At 56.1% G+C, this 15,547-nt stretch overlaps 1 protein-coding gene across 3 annotated transcripts in view; it reads right to left on the minus strand.

Moving 5' to 3' along the window:
• Positions 1–1,277: 1,277 nt before the first annotated feature.
• The window catches only part of LRP5 (LDL receptor related protein 5), a 107,018-nt gene continuing 92,748 nt past the window's right edge, over positions 1,278–15,547 (minus strand). Inside the window, exons 18-23 of one of the 3 annotated variants that reach the window (XM_025445771.3) lie at positions 12,638–12,874; positions 10,113–10,223; positions 8,069–8,305; positions 7,721–7,860; positions 3,767–3,864; positions 1,278–1,557 (exon numbers count right to left, since the gene is read on the minus strand). In XM_025445771.3, the coding sequence (XP_025301556.1) occupies positions 1,296–1,557; positions 3,767–3,864; positions 7,721–7,860; positions 8,069–8,305; positions 10,113–10,223; positions 12,638–12,874 (1,085 nt within the window). In that variant the 3' untranslated portion in view covers positions 1,278–1,295. Of the gene's footprint in view, positions 1,558–3,766; positions 3,865–7,720; positions 7,861–8,068; positions 8,306–10,111; positions 10,254–10,523; positions 10,804–12,637; positions 12,875–15,547 lie in introns of those variants that run through there. The other 2 variants (XM_025445770.3, XR_007403697.1) reach the window with 2 other exon arrangements.

The raw sequence follows: 15,547 nt of genomic DNA on the forward strand, positions 1-15,547 counted from the left end.
AACCAGGCCTGGCAGGCTTACGTGCCTGATGTCCCCAGCTATGTCCCCCGGTCGAGCAGTCTTGGGAGCCCCGAGGGCCACCACCTGTCCCATCCTGCCTCCCCAGCACCGGGGCCCCAGGATCTGAGTGTTCTGGGGCTTCCCCATCCTGGAGCCTGTCACCTCCACATTCCAGGCCGTGGGGGTTGGCCAAGGGTCCCATCTCCGGTCCTGCTGGGAAGCCCTTCTTCCAGATCTCCATGCTGATTCCCGAGTGGAGTATGTGCCCGGCACCAGAAGTAGTGGTTCTCCTCTGACCTCCCCACAACATTCTGGTTGGGGTTTGGCCCTTCCGGCCTGGCACCAAGGGAACAGCCAGGCTTCCTCATGACTCATGACTTGCTGACTTCTCCATCTCCTGAAGGCTGGAGATACCCCCTGGGCAGGGAACAGGCCTTATCTCTTGGCCTCCTCCAGTACCACCCCAGTAGGTACAGGGCAGGCCTGGGGCAGTGTTTACTGACTGCCTCTGTGAGGACCCGGCTCTACAGGGCCTGTCTGCTGGCAAGTCTGCTGGAAAGGACAGGGCGGCAACTGGGGAGGCAGGAGGGCTGGGAGCTTCCCACCCCACCCTGGGTGAATGCAGCCTGGCAGCCTCATCCCCAGGGCTCCACATGGACGACAGGGCTGGGAGGGATCCCCTGGCCCCATCTCCATGGACTGCAGAAGCCTGGGCCGGCCACACACAGAGGTCAGGTGGTAGCAGACACCGCCAAGGACCAGCCCAAAGCCCACGTACGTAATCTGTCGAGCCCAGTGCAAAATGAAAATGCAGGGCCTCTTCCTTAAAAACGATTTAGAATTCCGGGGTGGCGACAGTGGCACACAAAGCAAGGTGCAGGGGCCCTTCAGTACTGCATGACTCAGGCACCGGCCTGCACGCCTCTGCCTTGGGATTCAGCCTATCCCGGGGGAGCCTTATGGAGACACGGTGCTCAGAAGGACGCTTGCACAACCCTGACAGCTGCCCAGGGGAGGGCCAGAGGTCAGGATGCACTCCGGGAGAGCACTCAGTTCAAAAACACACATGGCACAAAAGAATGGCAGTGACGTTTAAAAAAAATTAAGTTTATAAATATTTTCTCCACTGTACAAAGTTTTCCCAGCCCTGCCCACCCCATCACGGTTCACATTTCTCATGTTTTTAAAATCCCAACTCTATTTATTTTTTTTAAATCATAAAATATATTTTTTTCTTTGTTCATATTTAAAACTATTTACAAGGGCACAGAGAGGCCAGGGTGGCCCGGCAGGGGTCAGGATGAGTCCGTGCAGGGGGACGGAGGGGGAGGGAAGAGATGGAAGTAGCTCCTCTCGGTGGCCGGCGAAGGGGGGCAGCTGTCCTCTGCAGACAGGTACTGGCTGTGGGGCGTGGGCGGTGGTGGGTAGGGGTCTGAGTCTGAGTTCAAATCCAGGTAGTACTTGCTGGCCTTCCAGCGGGTGGCGCTGTAGTCACTGTCGCACACATCCGTGCTGCAGGGTGTCGTTGGGGGTGCCACGCCTCGGATGATGTAGGGCCTGAAGGAGACAGAGGCACCCAGTGGGGTCTGGGCTCAGAGAACAGCCCCGGGGGCCCCTCGATCATGTGGCCTCCCTGAGCCACACGCCCCCCCCCCCCTCTAATGCAGGCAGGCCTGTACCCGCGCTCCAGGGCTGCAAGCCCCGGCCTTGGCAGGGACCTCAACCCTGGGTCAAGGGTGCCTTCGGGCCAACACAGCCTCCAGAGCCTACCTGGTTGGCCTTGGGCAACAAACTTAACTCCTCTGGGTTTCAGTCTCTCCGTGGTCAAATGAGGAGGAGAAAAAGAGCACCCCATTCAGTAGGGGGCTGTGGGGGCACCAAAGTACTCAGCGGTTGAGCATCTGCCTTTGGCTCAGGTCATGATCCCAGGGTCCTGGGATCCAGTCCCGCATCGGGCTCCCCATGGGGAGCCTGCTTCTCCCTCTGCCGAGGTCTCTGCCTCTCTCTCTGCCTCTCGTGAATAAATAAACAAAATCTTAAAAAAAATAAAATAAAAAAAAAAAGTAGGGGGAGCTTGTGAAGGTTGGATGAGATTCTGCACAGAAAGTGGAAGACACAGTGTAGGACACCAGAAAGCGCTGGACACCTGCTCCCCATGCTATCATCACTATAAATATCAGAGACCGATGGGCCTGAAGAGTCCCCTACCAAATTAAGACAATCCAACCCAGGAGATGCCTCCCAGATGCCCCCTGCGCCCTAAGGTTCTATGTGGGGCAGCCGCTTGGCCTGAGCTGGGGGGGCAGGGTGTGTTCAAGAGCCCCAGTGGGCTCACAGAGGGTCAGGAGGTGTAGCCAGCACCTCGGAGACAGCCAGGGGCACCTGGTGCTGAGAAAGAGTAGCAGGAGGATGTGCCTCACAGGACCCTGGGGAGGGGGGCAGGAAGGGGCCCTGACACACAGAGGGAGGGAAGAGTTGGCCCCCAAATTGGACATAATGAGTAGAGTAGGGGGTGGACCAGTAACTGAGGAGATTTGGAGACGCACTGGGACGCTGACACACTGGGAGGACCAGTTCAAGTCCTTGACTAGGGCAGCACCAGTAACACTGGGTGCCTCTCCTCTTCAGGCCCCAGAGTTCCTGAGATGGCCACCAGATGGCGGGAGGCACCATGCTCTAAGGCTCCTCTGCGGGACACCTGGTGGCTCAGCGGTTGAGCATTGCTTTGCTCAGGGCCTGATCCTGGAGTTCAGGAATCAAGTCCCACGTCGGGCTCCCTGCATGGAGCCTGCTTCTCCCTCTGCCTGTGTCTGTGCCTTCTCTCTCTCTCTCTCTCTCATGAATAAATAAATACATAAAATCTTAAAAAAAAAAAAAAAGGCTCCTCTGCACCAGGCAACTCTAGGGAGGAAGAAGAGGAGGAGGAGGAGAAGAGGAGGGGGAGAAGGGGAAGGAGGAGGGGAGGGGAGGAGAAGAAGGGGGAGGAGGAGGAAGAGGAAGGGCCTCCACTCCCAAGATCCGCCTCCAATGGCCCCTTCAGTAGCTCCCTTGGGGTGAGGGGTCCTGTGCACCTCTGCAGTAGGCCCTGTAGGCTGAAACCACTGGGTTGAAGGTCATCTCAGGCCCTGACCTGGCTTCTGGACACAAGCCAGGACACCCAGATCCCTCTTCTCAACATTCTCAAGTGCCCCCTCCTGACCCAGGGAGGTGGGGAATGTGACCCCAACACAGACAACCTGGGGCCCTGAGCAGACCTGTGGGTTTCCCTGTAGTGGGTGGAAGAGGGGATCATCCATTCAAGGGCTCGCCGTGGCAGGTGCCACAACTGCACTCAGGTGATTTGGATTTGATCGTCATGGGATGGAGGCAGCGGCGGCATCACTACTGGGGTCCTGCAGCTAGATTCTGACACAAACCTTCGCCCCTGTGCATTAGCCTGGGCAGTGGGGCCAGCCGTGCCACAGTGGGAATCCCTTGGTGGCACCATTCCAGCCACGCCTGCTTGGATGTGTCCCGACTCACAAAACACCCCCAGAGATACTTCTAGATTCTAGAGCTTGCTCAGAAAATGTGATTTGATCGGTTTCTGTACTCAACAGGCAGGCCAGGTAGGGTCTGAGGGGCCAGGAGAGCCTACCAGAACCCTGGACCTCTCTGCCAGGGGTCTCTCACCCAGGATATGGGGACAGGGCCCCCCCTCTACCATAGGCTTGTGTGGAGGCCCAGATGGCCACGGGTGGGGAGGGCCAGAGCAGGGACTTCGTACCTGTAGGGTCTCGCAGTGGTGGGAATGTTTGAAGAGTAGAACACATCCACGTTGTACAAGGAGGGGTCTGTGGCGGGGGACGGCGGCGGGTTCAGGATCTGAGGAGAGCCAAGCAAGGGTGATGTGGCCTGATGGAGCAGCGCGCTCCTCGCGGCCCCCTGAGCAGGCGGGTAGATGGGCACAGGCCTACTGGGCTAGGCGGGCTCCACATTGTGGGTACAGCTCTGGGTCAGGGGTGGTGACACTTGGAAAGTGGACTGGAATCCACAGCTGTCACGTCACCCCTGGAGGTCATCACAGTGAGAGGCAGGGTGCCTGTGGCCCAAGTACCCGCCCTGCAGACTGGTGGGGACCCCCAGGCCCAAACCCAGATGCTCAACCCGACTCGGAGGGGTCCCCAGGTGCCTGCACCAGCCCCTTGCACTGGCCCCCACACTGGGCAGCGGGAAATGTCTCCCCAGCCCTGGGGTGTCCCGCGGTGCCAGGGGGCACCTCGCAAGGGTCCTCTGGGACATCTCCAACTCCCCTCTTAGACCACTACACCCCCCTCTCTCCCCACAAGGTGCGAAGACCAATTCCTACAAGACATTCCTTATTCCCAACGCCAAGGGGGCTCCACATTCCGGCTGGAATCCTGACCACGTACAAGGGTCGCCAAGCTGAGAGAGGGACCCCAGCCATGCTGCTGGCCCCCACGGCACCTTTCTCAGGGGAGGTACTGCCCCAAACTGTGCTAATGAATACACAAGCTCACCAGGTAAATGCATCTTCCAGAGCTGGGCAGCCCACAAGTGGCCCCACAGAGGGATAGAGGCCTAGGCCCCAGTGACCCGCCCAGGTCTGCATCTCCGCCCGCAGCCACCACTCACGACACTAACAGGCAGCTGTGTATGAGTCCCGATCCATCACTTCCCACTGTACCATGCCCCCTGGTGACACGCAGATAGTAACCCATAAGAAGTGCCCTCTGGGAACTGTCAAGGGTCCCCATTGCTTATTCTGGGGAGGGTCCTCTTCAGCCCAAATAGCCAGCCAGAGGATTCCTCAGGACTTGACCCCAAAGTCGGGAGGGCACGATACAGAGAGGGTGTCATTCAGAAGGGGAGCAGAAACCAGGCAGGGAAGCCCAGCAGGAAGGGCCTCCTATACTGCCCCCACACCCTTGGGGTCCTGTTTCCTCTTCTGCCCAAGAATCTATCTGGATCTGCTTTCCCTTGACCTCTACCCCCAGGGGAGCTTTGAGATCCTGAATCCCTTCCTCTGCTGCCAGTCAGGGCCATGGCCCCCAGTGCACTGTTGTCTGGCAGCATTTCCCAAATTCCATGGGGTGGAAGTTCATCACAGCGCCTCCTTCTGGTTGGGTTACTGTCACATGTGGCGAATGCATTCGCCAGCTGGGAGCCTCACAGGTGCTCAGAAAAACCAGCTTTTGGGACACTTGGGTGGCTCAGTGGTTGAGCATTTGCCTTTGGCTTGGGACATGATCATAGGGTTCTGGGATCGAGTTCCGCATCAGGCTCCCAGCATGGAGCCTGCTTCTCCCTCTGCCTGTGTCTCTGCCTCTCCCTCTCTTTCTCTGTGTCTCTCATGAATAAATAAATAAAATCTTTAAAAAAAAAGAAGAAGAAAAAAAGAGGGCAGCCCCTGTGGGTCAGCGGTTTAGCGCCGCCTTCAGCCCGGGGCGTGATCCTGGAGACCCGGGAGTCCCACGTCATTCCATGTCAGGCTCCCTGCATGGAGCCTGCTTTTCCCTCTGCCTGTGTCTCTGCCTCTCTCTCCTCTGTGTCTCTCATGAATAAATAAATAAATAAATAATCTAAGAAGGAAGGAAGGAAGGAAGGAAGGAAGGAAGGAAGGAAGGAAGGAAGGAAGGAAGGAAGGAAGGAGAGAAAGAAGAAAAAGAAAGAAAGAAAGAAAGAGAGAAAGAAAGAAAGAAAGAAAGAAAGAGAAGGAGAGAGAGAAAGAGAGAGAGAGAGAGAAAGAGAGAAAGAGAGAAGAAAGAAAGAAAGAAAGAAAAAGAAAGAAAGAAAGAAAGAAAGAAAGAAAGAAAGAAAGAAAGAAAGAAAGAAAGAAAGAAAGAAACTTGCCACAGGATGTGCCTCTGGTGGGGGGGGTTCTTGCTCAGGATGAGGAGGTGACCGTCTTTTTGCTGTATATTCTATTGTACCTTTTGAATTTTGTACCATGAGCATATATTACTGATGTGAAATAATGCAGTTAATTTGAAAACAGCTAGCTTCACGCAGGGTTTTTTATTTTTTTTGGGGGGGGGGAGACGAAAATGTTCTAAAACGGTGGTGAAGGTTGCACAAATCCATGAATATACTAACCACCACCAATTTCTCCCCTTTACGCGGGTGAATTGTATGGTATGTAAGTTTATCTCAACAAAGCTTTTTTTAAAAAAAAATAGCTGTCTGGTAACAGAGTTATCCTCTGGCTGCTAAGAAGACCCCCCCCAGCTCCCAGCAGAGCCAGGGGACAGAGAAGCCAGGGGACCGAGCCTCCTGGTGTCTGCATGGGGGGGTCCCAGGGGCTGTCCTGGAGTGGGCTCGGCCTTTCATGATTGCTGGTATTTCTAGCTGGTCATACAGCACATGTGAGAGTCAGGGGATGACAGCAGCAGAGAGGACCAGAGGGATGGTGGGGAGGAGTGTAAACTCTAGGCTTGCGGCTCCTCACTTTGGCTGCCCCTAGACACAGCCCAGACGTATAGCCTCTAGGAGACGCGGTTCTCAGCAGCCAGAGCCGAGACAGAGATCCTTGCTGCTCCCTTCCTCCGGGGGCTGCCAGTGTCAGATGTGGTAAGGAGGGGAGACCGGATAAAATTTTTTAAAAAGGGGGGGGGGGGCGCCTGGGTGACTCAGTGGTTTGGTGCCTGCCTTTGGCCCGGGATGTGATCCTGGAGTCCCGGGATTGGGTCCCACGTCGGGCTCCCTGCATGGAGCCTGCTTCTGTCTCTGCCTCTCTCTGTCTCTCATGAATAAATAAATAAAATTAAATTTTAAAAAAAGGTGGGGAGAGCGGGACATGGAAGACACCAGGAAGGCAGAAACACCAGTTCTGGCAGGGGCAGCTTCCTGGAGACCCCAGAGAAAGCACAGGAGGCCACATTCATCTTAGAAGGGCAAATGTGGCAGGAAGTCAGGTCTTTAAGGATTAAAAAGTATAGAACTACATAAAGTCAGACCCTGATGTTTGTCTACATAGATTGACTCTCGTGAATCAAGTTCCCTGGGGCTGTACTCTTGCAAATGTCCCTCCTAGCCAGCCTCAGGAGAGGTCCCCTGGCAGGATCCTGGGGATGGGGGCGGGGACACTGGGGGATTTAGTGTTTCACCCTCTGTATGGTCATTTCTCTATAGCATGGGGCCAGGCCAGGTCCTCACCCTACGTGGGCTCCTTGGAGTATTTCAGCCACAAAAGTCACCTGTGAGTGCCAGTCCTTTGGAAAACAATCCAGGTACTTCCTGGGACCCAGCAGTGGGGAGGGAAAATAGGATGCTTGTAGCAGAGACCCTAAGGAGAGGTCACATAAGCAGACTTGGAGCACTTGGTCCAGACTGGCCCTACAAGAAGTAGTCACAGGGGCGGCCCTGTGAGGAACACAGGTGCTCACCGGGACACTGACATGCCAACAGCAACCCCAGGAGGTGGGACTGTGGGGGAGACTCCATCCGTGATATTTTTATGAGGTTTCCAGATTAGCTACAATGAATAAGGGGTATACACCCCTTCTTTTTTTTTTCACCCCTTCTAAACAGAAAAAAAAAATGCCATAGGAGAAAGATGACAAGACACACACAAGGAAGAAAGTGAACACTCGCACCATTCTCTGTGCTGGTAGGACAGCTAATAATTCTAGGCACCCTGAGGTCATCGGAAGTGGCCCCTGGCCAGCCACTGATGGTGGAGGAACCCCAGATGGCCAAGCCTGCTCCCGCCCCCACTTACCGGTGGGTACAGTGTAGCCTTGGTGCTAGACGAGCTGCTGGACGAGGCCCCAGTGACATGGTTCCGGTCATAGAGGGGCACTCCGCTCCGGCCCCCCATCAGGCTCACAGAGCTCATCATGGACTTGCCACATGAGATGCCTGCCCGGGGGAGAGGGACAAGGCAGGTCAGGGGCCAGGGCGCTCACAGACAGACACAGCACACGCTGTGGCTCCTGCTGCCCGTAGGACCCAGGCTCAGGGGCACGAGTCCTGTCCTGTCCTTGCCCCCATAGGCCCCTCTGCCCCCTCGCCCCACACCGTGCCCACCTCTGCCCAGGATCCCCGCACACATCAATCAGCTCCTCACCTGGGAAGGGACCATGCTGGGAGCTGCCAGGGGCTATGAAATTGAGGGGAACATGGGGGGTCCCGCTGACATACTCATGCGGGAAGGGCCCATTGGCCCCCGTGTAGCGCTGACACACCACACGCTGGCAAACAAAGTAGACCCCGCCCATGACGAAGAGGGAGAGGATGATGCCGATGACCGGCCCGATGGCACTGCTGTGGGCCGGGGTGTCATCGGAGGGTGGCTTGGTGATCTCTGCCAGAGAACAGATGAGACAAGGGACATTAGGCGCCAAGGAATAGGCTCACCCCTGGGGGTGGATACTGTGTGCCCTGAAGGGGCTGGTGCAGGCACAGCACCCATTGGGAAGAGGGAGATGCTGGGGTGCTGGGGTACCACATGACCTCAGTACCACTGACACCTGCCTACCTGGCCTGCCTGGAGCACCTCTTCCCTCCTCCTCTCCAACCACCCTCCCTTACCCCCTCCCGGCTGGCTAAGCTTTACATACTTTCCAACAACCCATCAACAGCAACTCCTCTACAGTAGCCTCAGATTCACCCCTGTGTCTGGGGGCTCTCTGGGTGGCTGAGAGTGTGCGCCCTGGAAGCTCTGTGAGTCACGCCCCTAAGACAGCAGGGCCAGGAGGCCCCTGGAGCCGGTTACCTGGAGCTGACCATGGGGCCACAGGTGTGGGGCAGGTAGGCAAGGCCTAGGGTCCATGAGCCTGTCTAGCTGGGGACTACCCACGTGTAGGGACTGCGCTGGGCTGACGGAGGCACCCACGGGTGGAGGGCTTCACCACAACAGGGCTCACGGTGCCCCCCATGCCTGCCTGAGACAGCGGCCCACCATGAGAGTAGCGTGAGGGGCAGAGTGTGATAGGGCCTGGGCTTGGGGCTCTGTCAACCTGCGAAGCCAGAGCCCGCTCAGGACTACAAGGTACCTGGAGGTTTTTCTGGGTGCCCTGACAGTGTGCCGGCCAGGAGGGGACAGTCCTCAACTGGCTCCACTGTCAAAGCCTGGGGCATAGGGCAGGAGCATGGAGGCTCTCAAGTCAACTTTGACAAAAGGACATTCACTTTCCCATTAGGCTGGCCCAATGGTTCCAAGGGTAAGCCACTGTGACCCTCCTGCCAGCCTAAACCCAAAGGGAAGGAGGAAAAGTGTTGGCTCGGGTGACAGGACCAGACTGTGGATAAATGTCACCCCCGACACTGGAGCCACCACCATGCCAGAGGCTGAAGAGAGACACTGTCAGAATGACACATGCCCAGCAACGGGGTGGGGCTTCAGACCCCTGGTGGCACCCATCTCTGCCCGCTGACCCCAGGGACCCAATTTCTTGAGATAGTAACTGAGGTGCCTCACTTGGCTTCACTTGAAGGTACAAAAGTGTTCGGGGACCCCTCCTCCTTCCCTGCCCATAAGACCTCTCTCCTGTAGTCAGCTCTCAGCCTAGGTACCTCTACGGTAAATAGAGAGCCCATGTCGCCAAACATGTGTACACATTCCCACTTCCTGTCTGGGACTCCAGCTCTCTTCCTGTCAGAATCAAAGACAGGCTTTCAAGAGCCACCACCGCCAGGAAGCTTTCCCTGACTGCCCTGGCCTCACATCCTGTGGCTCCTGTATCCCTGACTGTATAGGCTGCATCACTCAAGAGGTATGGAGCATATGTGTGCATTTGCATACTGCAATTCCTCTGCCAGAGAACAGTCTGCCAGGGAAGGGGCCACCCTAAGTCCCATCAGTAACCTTGCTGCCTGACAGATGCTGCTGAGTGAGGTCCTAGTGGGCACAAGCATTCCTTCTCAGGCAGTCAGCCTCTTCCACAGGGGGCCTGTCTCTCCATGGCTCACAATCCTCTTTCTCCATCCTAGTTCAGCCTCACAACTGCCTCCACTTCCTCCTTCCTCCCTTGCCCACCTCCTCCACAGGCTGAGTACTCCCAACCTTCTAGCCTCTTCGTTTGGCCCCCAGCATACCTCCTCCCTCGAGACCCCACCCTTGTGGGGAGGAACCCAGCCCAGGGTGAACCCTCTACAGGAAGCTGGCTCACCACACATGAGCTCATCTGAGCCGTCGATGCAGTCGGGAAAGGAGTCGCACTGCTGCTTGATGAGGACACACTGGCCACTGGCACATCGGAATTGGTTGGGCAGGCAGACGGCTGCAAGGAGGAGTCTTGCATTCAGAGAGGCTACAGGGTATGATGCAGCCAGGTGTGCTAAGTGCATAGCCACCAACCATTGCTCCCTGCCCCGCCACTGAGACCCAACTGAAAGGTCTGGGTTCCAAAGCAGAATGGACAAATGGGACCCTTTCTAGGATGGGGTCAGGGAGTGGTCACAGCAAATCCAGTCTCCACCCTCCCCTCAATGACCCCTGTTCCAATGTCTATGTATAGCTGGGGTAGGACTGGCAGGAAAGAGACCTCAATGACTCCCAGGAAGTATTTATCAGCTCTTACCATGACGGGTCAGCCCATGCAGAGCCAGGACTAACACAGCCCCTGCCCCAAGGCTCTCCTGAGTTATGGGGAGGTAAGAGCCAATTGTAGGAATGATCCAGAATGGGTGAGGCAGGAGACAGGTGATACATCTCAGCACAGCTCCGTGGGTGGAGAATCAGGAAGGCGGAGCAGAGCTCAACCAGGAAGGCAAAGGCAGTTCACAGCCTTTTGGACTAGGAGGAAGAAGGCTGGGTATGGCTTGCTGTCCCTGTCTCACTCCATGTTCCAGAAGGCTGACCTGGAAGGAGCTACAGCTCTAGGCACTGAAAGGCACTGCCTGGGGAGGCTCAGCCATCACCCACCCCCAGGGCTTGCTACTTCAGCTCCCCACCTGCCCTGGCCTGTCCCGAGTGCCCCTTCCTGGGAACTAGAGATGAGGGAAACCTGTCCTTTCAGTGGGTGGGACAATTTGTTGGTAACAGAACAGGGGAGGAAGCTTCTAAAAGACGGTAAAGCCCAGAGCCTGAAACAGTGCCTGCGGTCAGCACTGCACTTTGCACCGGGATAAACATTTACAGGGGAAGAGGCAGGGAAATGGTGCCTCATCAGGGCTCCTGTCCTGCTCTGAGATTGTCACCAAAACACTTGCGCTAGGGCAAGAGTGGGTGGCAAGGCTCAGCAAACTCTTGTAAAGGGCCAGGTAATAGGTATTTAGGCTTCAAGGGCCACAGGTCTCTATTGTAATGACTTAATTCCACTGTTTTAATGCAAAACCAGCCACAGACAATACGTAAACAAATGAGCCTGGATATGTTCCAATAAAACTTGAGGAAAACTGGTGGAGGTCTGGATCTGGCACTCAGGCTGTAAGCAGTCTGCCAATCTCTGGTCTCCCACCTCCATCAAATCCTCAAAGGGTCCATAGGCAGGAAAGACTTCACAACTGCAGCTTTATAGAAACAGCTGAAGAAGTCACTCCCCCCACCCCCAGGCCCTCATCCTCCACAAAATGGATACATATCATGAATGGGGACAGGGGACGGTGACCAATGAGTTAGATAGTTAGTTAGATAACGTGAGTTATCTAAGAACAGCATCTGGCAGCTGTTGGGGGCAGTTAGAGCAACCCACTAATAGCTCAGTCATCGGGCCATGGCCCTGACGATAGATACGTGGCAGGAAACAACTGAGCAAGTCATTTATAAAAAGAAAATTCAGAGGATGCACACAGATGAGGTTTCACTGTTAAGGTCTAAAGGAAGATCCTGCTGGTCAGAGTGGACTGGGGATGACCAAGCAAATCTTTTTGTCACTTTCGGCTCAGTGGGATGCTAGAAACCACCCAGGAGTAAGCATTATCCTACAGACTGCTCTGTGGAGGACAGCACTACCTTTTGGGATGGAGATTAATAGAGTGTGCACCATGGAAATCCTGCTGACTACTGGATTTGCCTTGGGTTTTTGTGAAACTCTAGCTCCAATGAGGGAAGGCAAGATAGACTCTTAACAGTCTGCCTTCAAGTCAAATTGCCCTGCAGGACAGGACAGAGTGGATGGCAAGGTTTTCCTCAGTGGACCTAAAAGGATCCTTGAGGATCTGACAATTTTGCTCCTGGCAAAGGTTCTACACCAAACCTACTCTTGTGTGGCTGGACTGAGCCCAAGCTCCAGGAGGGCAGGGCAAGTGGCTTGCTGGGGCCGTTATCTCAGGGAGGGCGGCAACCAGGAAGGGGCCGGTCCAAGATCAGGTAGAAGTGGGGGCGGGGCCAGAGCAGGCAGGGGTGGGACCAGGCAGAGGTAAGAGAAGGGTCGGGAGCGGGCTGGGGTAGGGGTAGGGTCAGGGTGGGGGCGGGTGGGGGCAGGAGGGGCAAAGAGCGGAGGTAGGGCCAGAGAAGGGCGGGGCTGGAGCAGGGTCTGATGGAGTGGAGGCGGCTCAGGGAGTGGGGGCGGGACCAGGGAGGGGCCAGGGGTAGGTCATGCAGAGCTGGGGGCGGGGCCACGGAAGGGCGGGGCTGGAGCAGGCTCTGGTGCAGCAGAGGCGGCTCAGGGAGTGGGGGCGGGGCCGGAGCGGGGTGCGGGGGAGAGGAGGTGGGGCCAGGGTGGAGGCGGGGTGGAGGCGGGGCCGGCCTCACCGTCGCAGTCGACCTCGTCCGAGCGGTCCTGGCAATCCGCTTCTCCGTCGCAGCGCAGACGCAAGTCCACGCACTGGCCCCGCGCGCAGGGGAACTGGGCGGCCGAGCACACGGGGCAGCCCTCCTCGTCGCTCTGGTCGTCACACTCGGGGAAGCCGTCGCAGCGCCAGGCCCCGGGGATGCAGTCGATCTCCCCGGTAGCACACGCAAACTGGTCCGGGGAGCAGGTGGGAGGCTCTGCGGAGAACACAAACACCATCACGCACCACCCTGCTGGGCTTCCAAGCAGGAGACGCTCGGCTCGATCACGGTGCTATATCCACGCGGTCTCCACTGCAGCATGACCTGCCGCTGTCCCGCCTCCAGCCCCAGAGTAAGATGAAGGCGGGGATCCTAAATGTTTGCTGAAAGGAGACGTGAATCTTTGTTGCTTTTTTACTGTGGAGGAGAAAGGATGCTGATTTGAACGTGAGCTTTAAGCTGCAAACACTACACCAAGTTGAGCAGGAAATGCTCTGAGCTGGAAACTCGACCCTGACCGTTGAGAAGCCAAGGCAGACTCCCGTAGGTCTCCAGTCTCCTCACATGCACCTGGAGGCACTGGACCAGGTTTCTGGGGATGCCCACTGGAGCCTCACCTTTGCCTCCCTGGGGTCCCAGGTCTGTGTGCATACCTGGCTGGCCACACCTGAGCATCCACTGCATGCACACGCACATACACCCCCCACACACACACACACCCCTTAGGAGATGGAGGGTCAGAAAGCAGGTGCTTAGGACCTGCACCCATTAAAGGTTTCAGGCAGCTGGAGCAGTGGGGCTGGGACTCTGTGAGTGGCCAGCATGCCCACAGATACAGCAGGGGGGCTAGTGGAGGACCTACCAGGCATCTTGTTGAGAGGAAGGCTAAGGAGAGGCGGGAAAGCGAGGATACCATGGTGGGAGAGTGCAAGAGGGAGTAGGAAGGCTCCTGGTGGAAGACGTCACCTGAAGGTGGGGAACTGGGTGAACAGGAGACAGGGGACCAGGGGCCAACTCCTTCCTGGTGACCATGGCAAGTCGCTCTACTCCTCATGTCTGACTACCTCAGTGCAGGCCAAGTGCAGGCCAGGACACAGCTGGAGAGCAGGGTAGAACCATGTGGGAGCTAGACAGCTCTGGGGTTGAACGTAGGCTCCCCCTGGCAACTTTGCTCAACCAGACAAACGTCCCAACCTCTCAGGGCCTCTGTTCCCTCATTCCTAAAACAGAAGTTTAGGAAACAATGCTACATCCTATGCTCCTCACAGGACAGCAAAGTAAGCGTGGGGGTGTGTGACTGCACATGGCTCAGAAGAGCTCAAATGGCTTTGGGACTGATGCGCCCTGAGAATGCTGAATGAAGCATGTGGTTGTACCTCCACCATCTGGTTCCTGCCACTTCACAAGGCACAAGGGCCCACTGTCACCCCCAAGAGTCCCTCAGAGCTCTCGTCCTCTTATGCTCTCCCCAGAGAAGTAGCCAGGCAGCCCCAGTCTGAAGGGCTAAGGGCACGGTGGGGAAGGGGCAGGGGGCACATCGTTCCCGTCATTCATGTCATTCACATAGAGACCCAGGGTTGCAGTCCAAGGGACGGCTGAGTGCTCTGTGTGGTCCCCTCTTTGCCAAGGCAGCCTGGACATCTGTGGGAGTTGCCAAGCCACTCAGGCCACAAAACCACATGAGCCCTGGGGTTGGAATTTGGAGAAAAGCCATAAAGAGCTCAGGAGGGTCAAGGTAGCGGGGGACAGGCACAAAATGTCCTCTCTTCTCTGCGCACCACTCTTGGGGGTTCAGAGTGTAAGGCAGGGCAAGAGAAAGCTCCAGAAGGACAGACCCTGTGGTCCTACTCCCCAGGCTCCTGGGCAGTGGATATTATCTCCAGGGGCAGGGTGAGCTGAGAACAGGCATCAGTGTACTGACGGGCATATGCTGAGCACCTGCTGTGGGTAGGACACAGTGTGCAGGCCGGGCCGTAGGGGTGAAGATAAGCAGAAACAGGACAGGATAAAAACCAGCACCCAGGAACTCAAAGAGAGTAAATGAGAGGATTCAATGTTACCTGGAGGACACTGGGGGCAGCAGAGAGGAACCCTGGGATTTGGGCTTCATCACAGTGATAACAATTGTCTCTTTTTATTATGACTGCCCAGTGTCCCACAACCAATAGCAGCTAGCATTTCTGTGTGCCACATGCCAGGGACCCCGCAAAAATGCATGTTACCACGACAACTCCAAGGTTACCAGGCACTCTCAAACTCTCTGTTCCACAGAAGAGAAAGTGGAGGCTCAGAGAAGCCAAGTGACCAGCCCAGGATTGCTCAGCTGGGAAGTGGTAGAGCTAGGATCTGAACCAGATATGTCTGACCCCAAAGCTTACATTTTGACCACTCCCCACCCAGCTTTAGGGAAGAAGAGGATCAAGGGTGGAAGGAGGGAAAACGGACAAAATTACAAAGAGAAACAGACAGGCCCACTATTGGAGTTGGAGACTTCAACACCCTCCTAACTGAGAGCTCACAGGCAGTCAGGAGGGATATAGACAGCCTTGAACAACACCATCCATCAACTGGATCTAACTGATGTCTACAGTACACTTCCCCCAAAGGGAGCAGACAACACAACCTTTTCAACGTGGAGCACTTGCCAAGAAAGACCACATGCTGTGTTGTAATACACAAATGAACAAAGCTAAAGGATAGAAACCATACAAAGTATTCCTCTGACCACAGCGGAATTCAACTTGAAAGCAGGAGCTCCTGGGTGGCACAGTTGGTTGAGCATCCAACTCTTGATTTTGGCTCAGGTCATGATCTCAGGGTCCTGGGATTGAGGCCCACGTCAGACTCTGTGCTCAACAGGTAGTCTCCTAGAGATGCTCTCTTCCTCTG

Source organism: Canis lupus, chromosome 18 (genome assembly GCF_003254725.2).
Source record: "Canis lupus dingo isolate Sandy chromosome 18, ASM325472v2, whole genome shotgun sequence".
In the NCBI taxonomy this organism is placed as follows: Eukaryota; Metazoa; Chordata; class Mammalia; order Carnivora; family Canidae; genus Canis; species Canis lupus.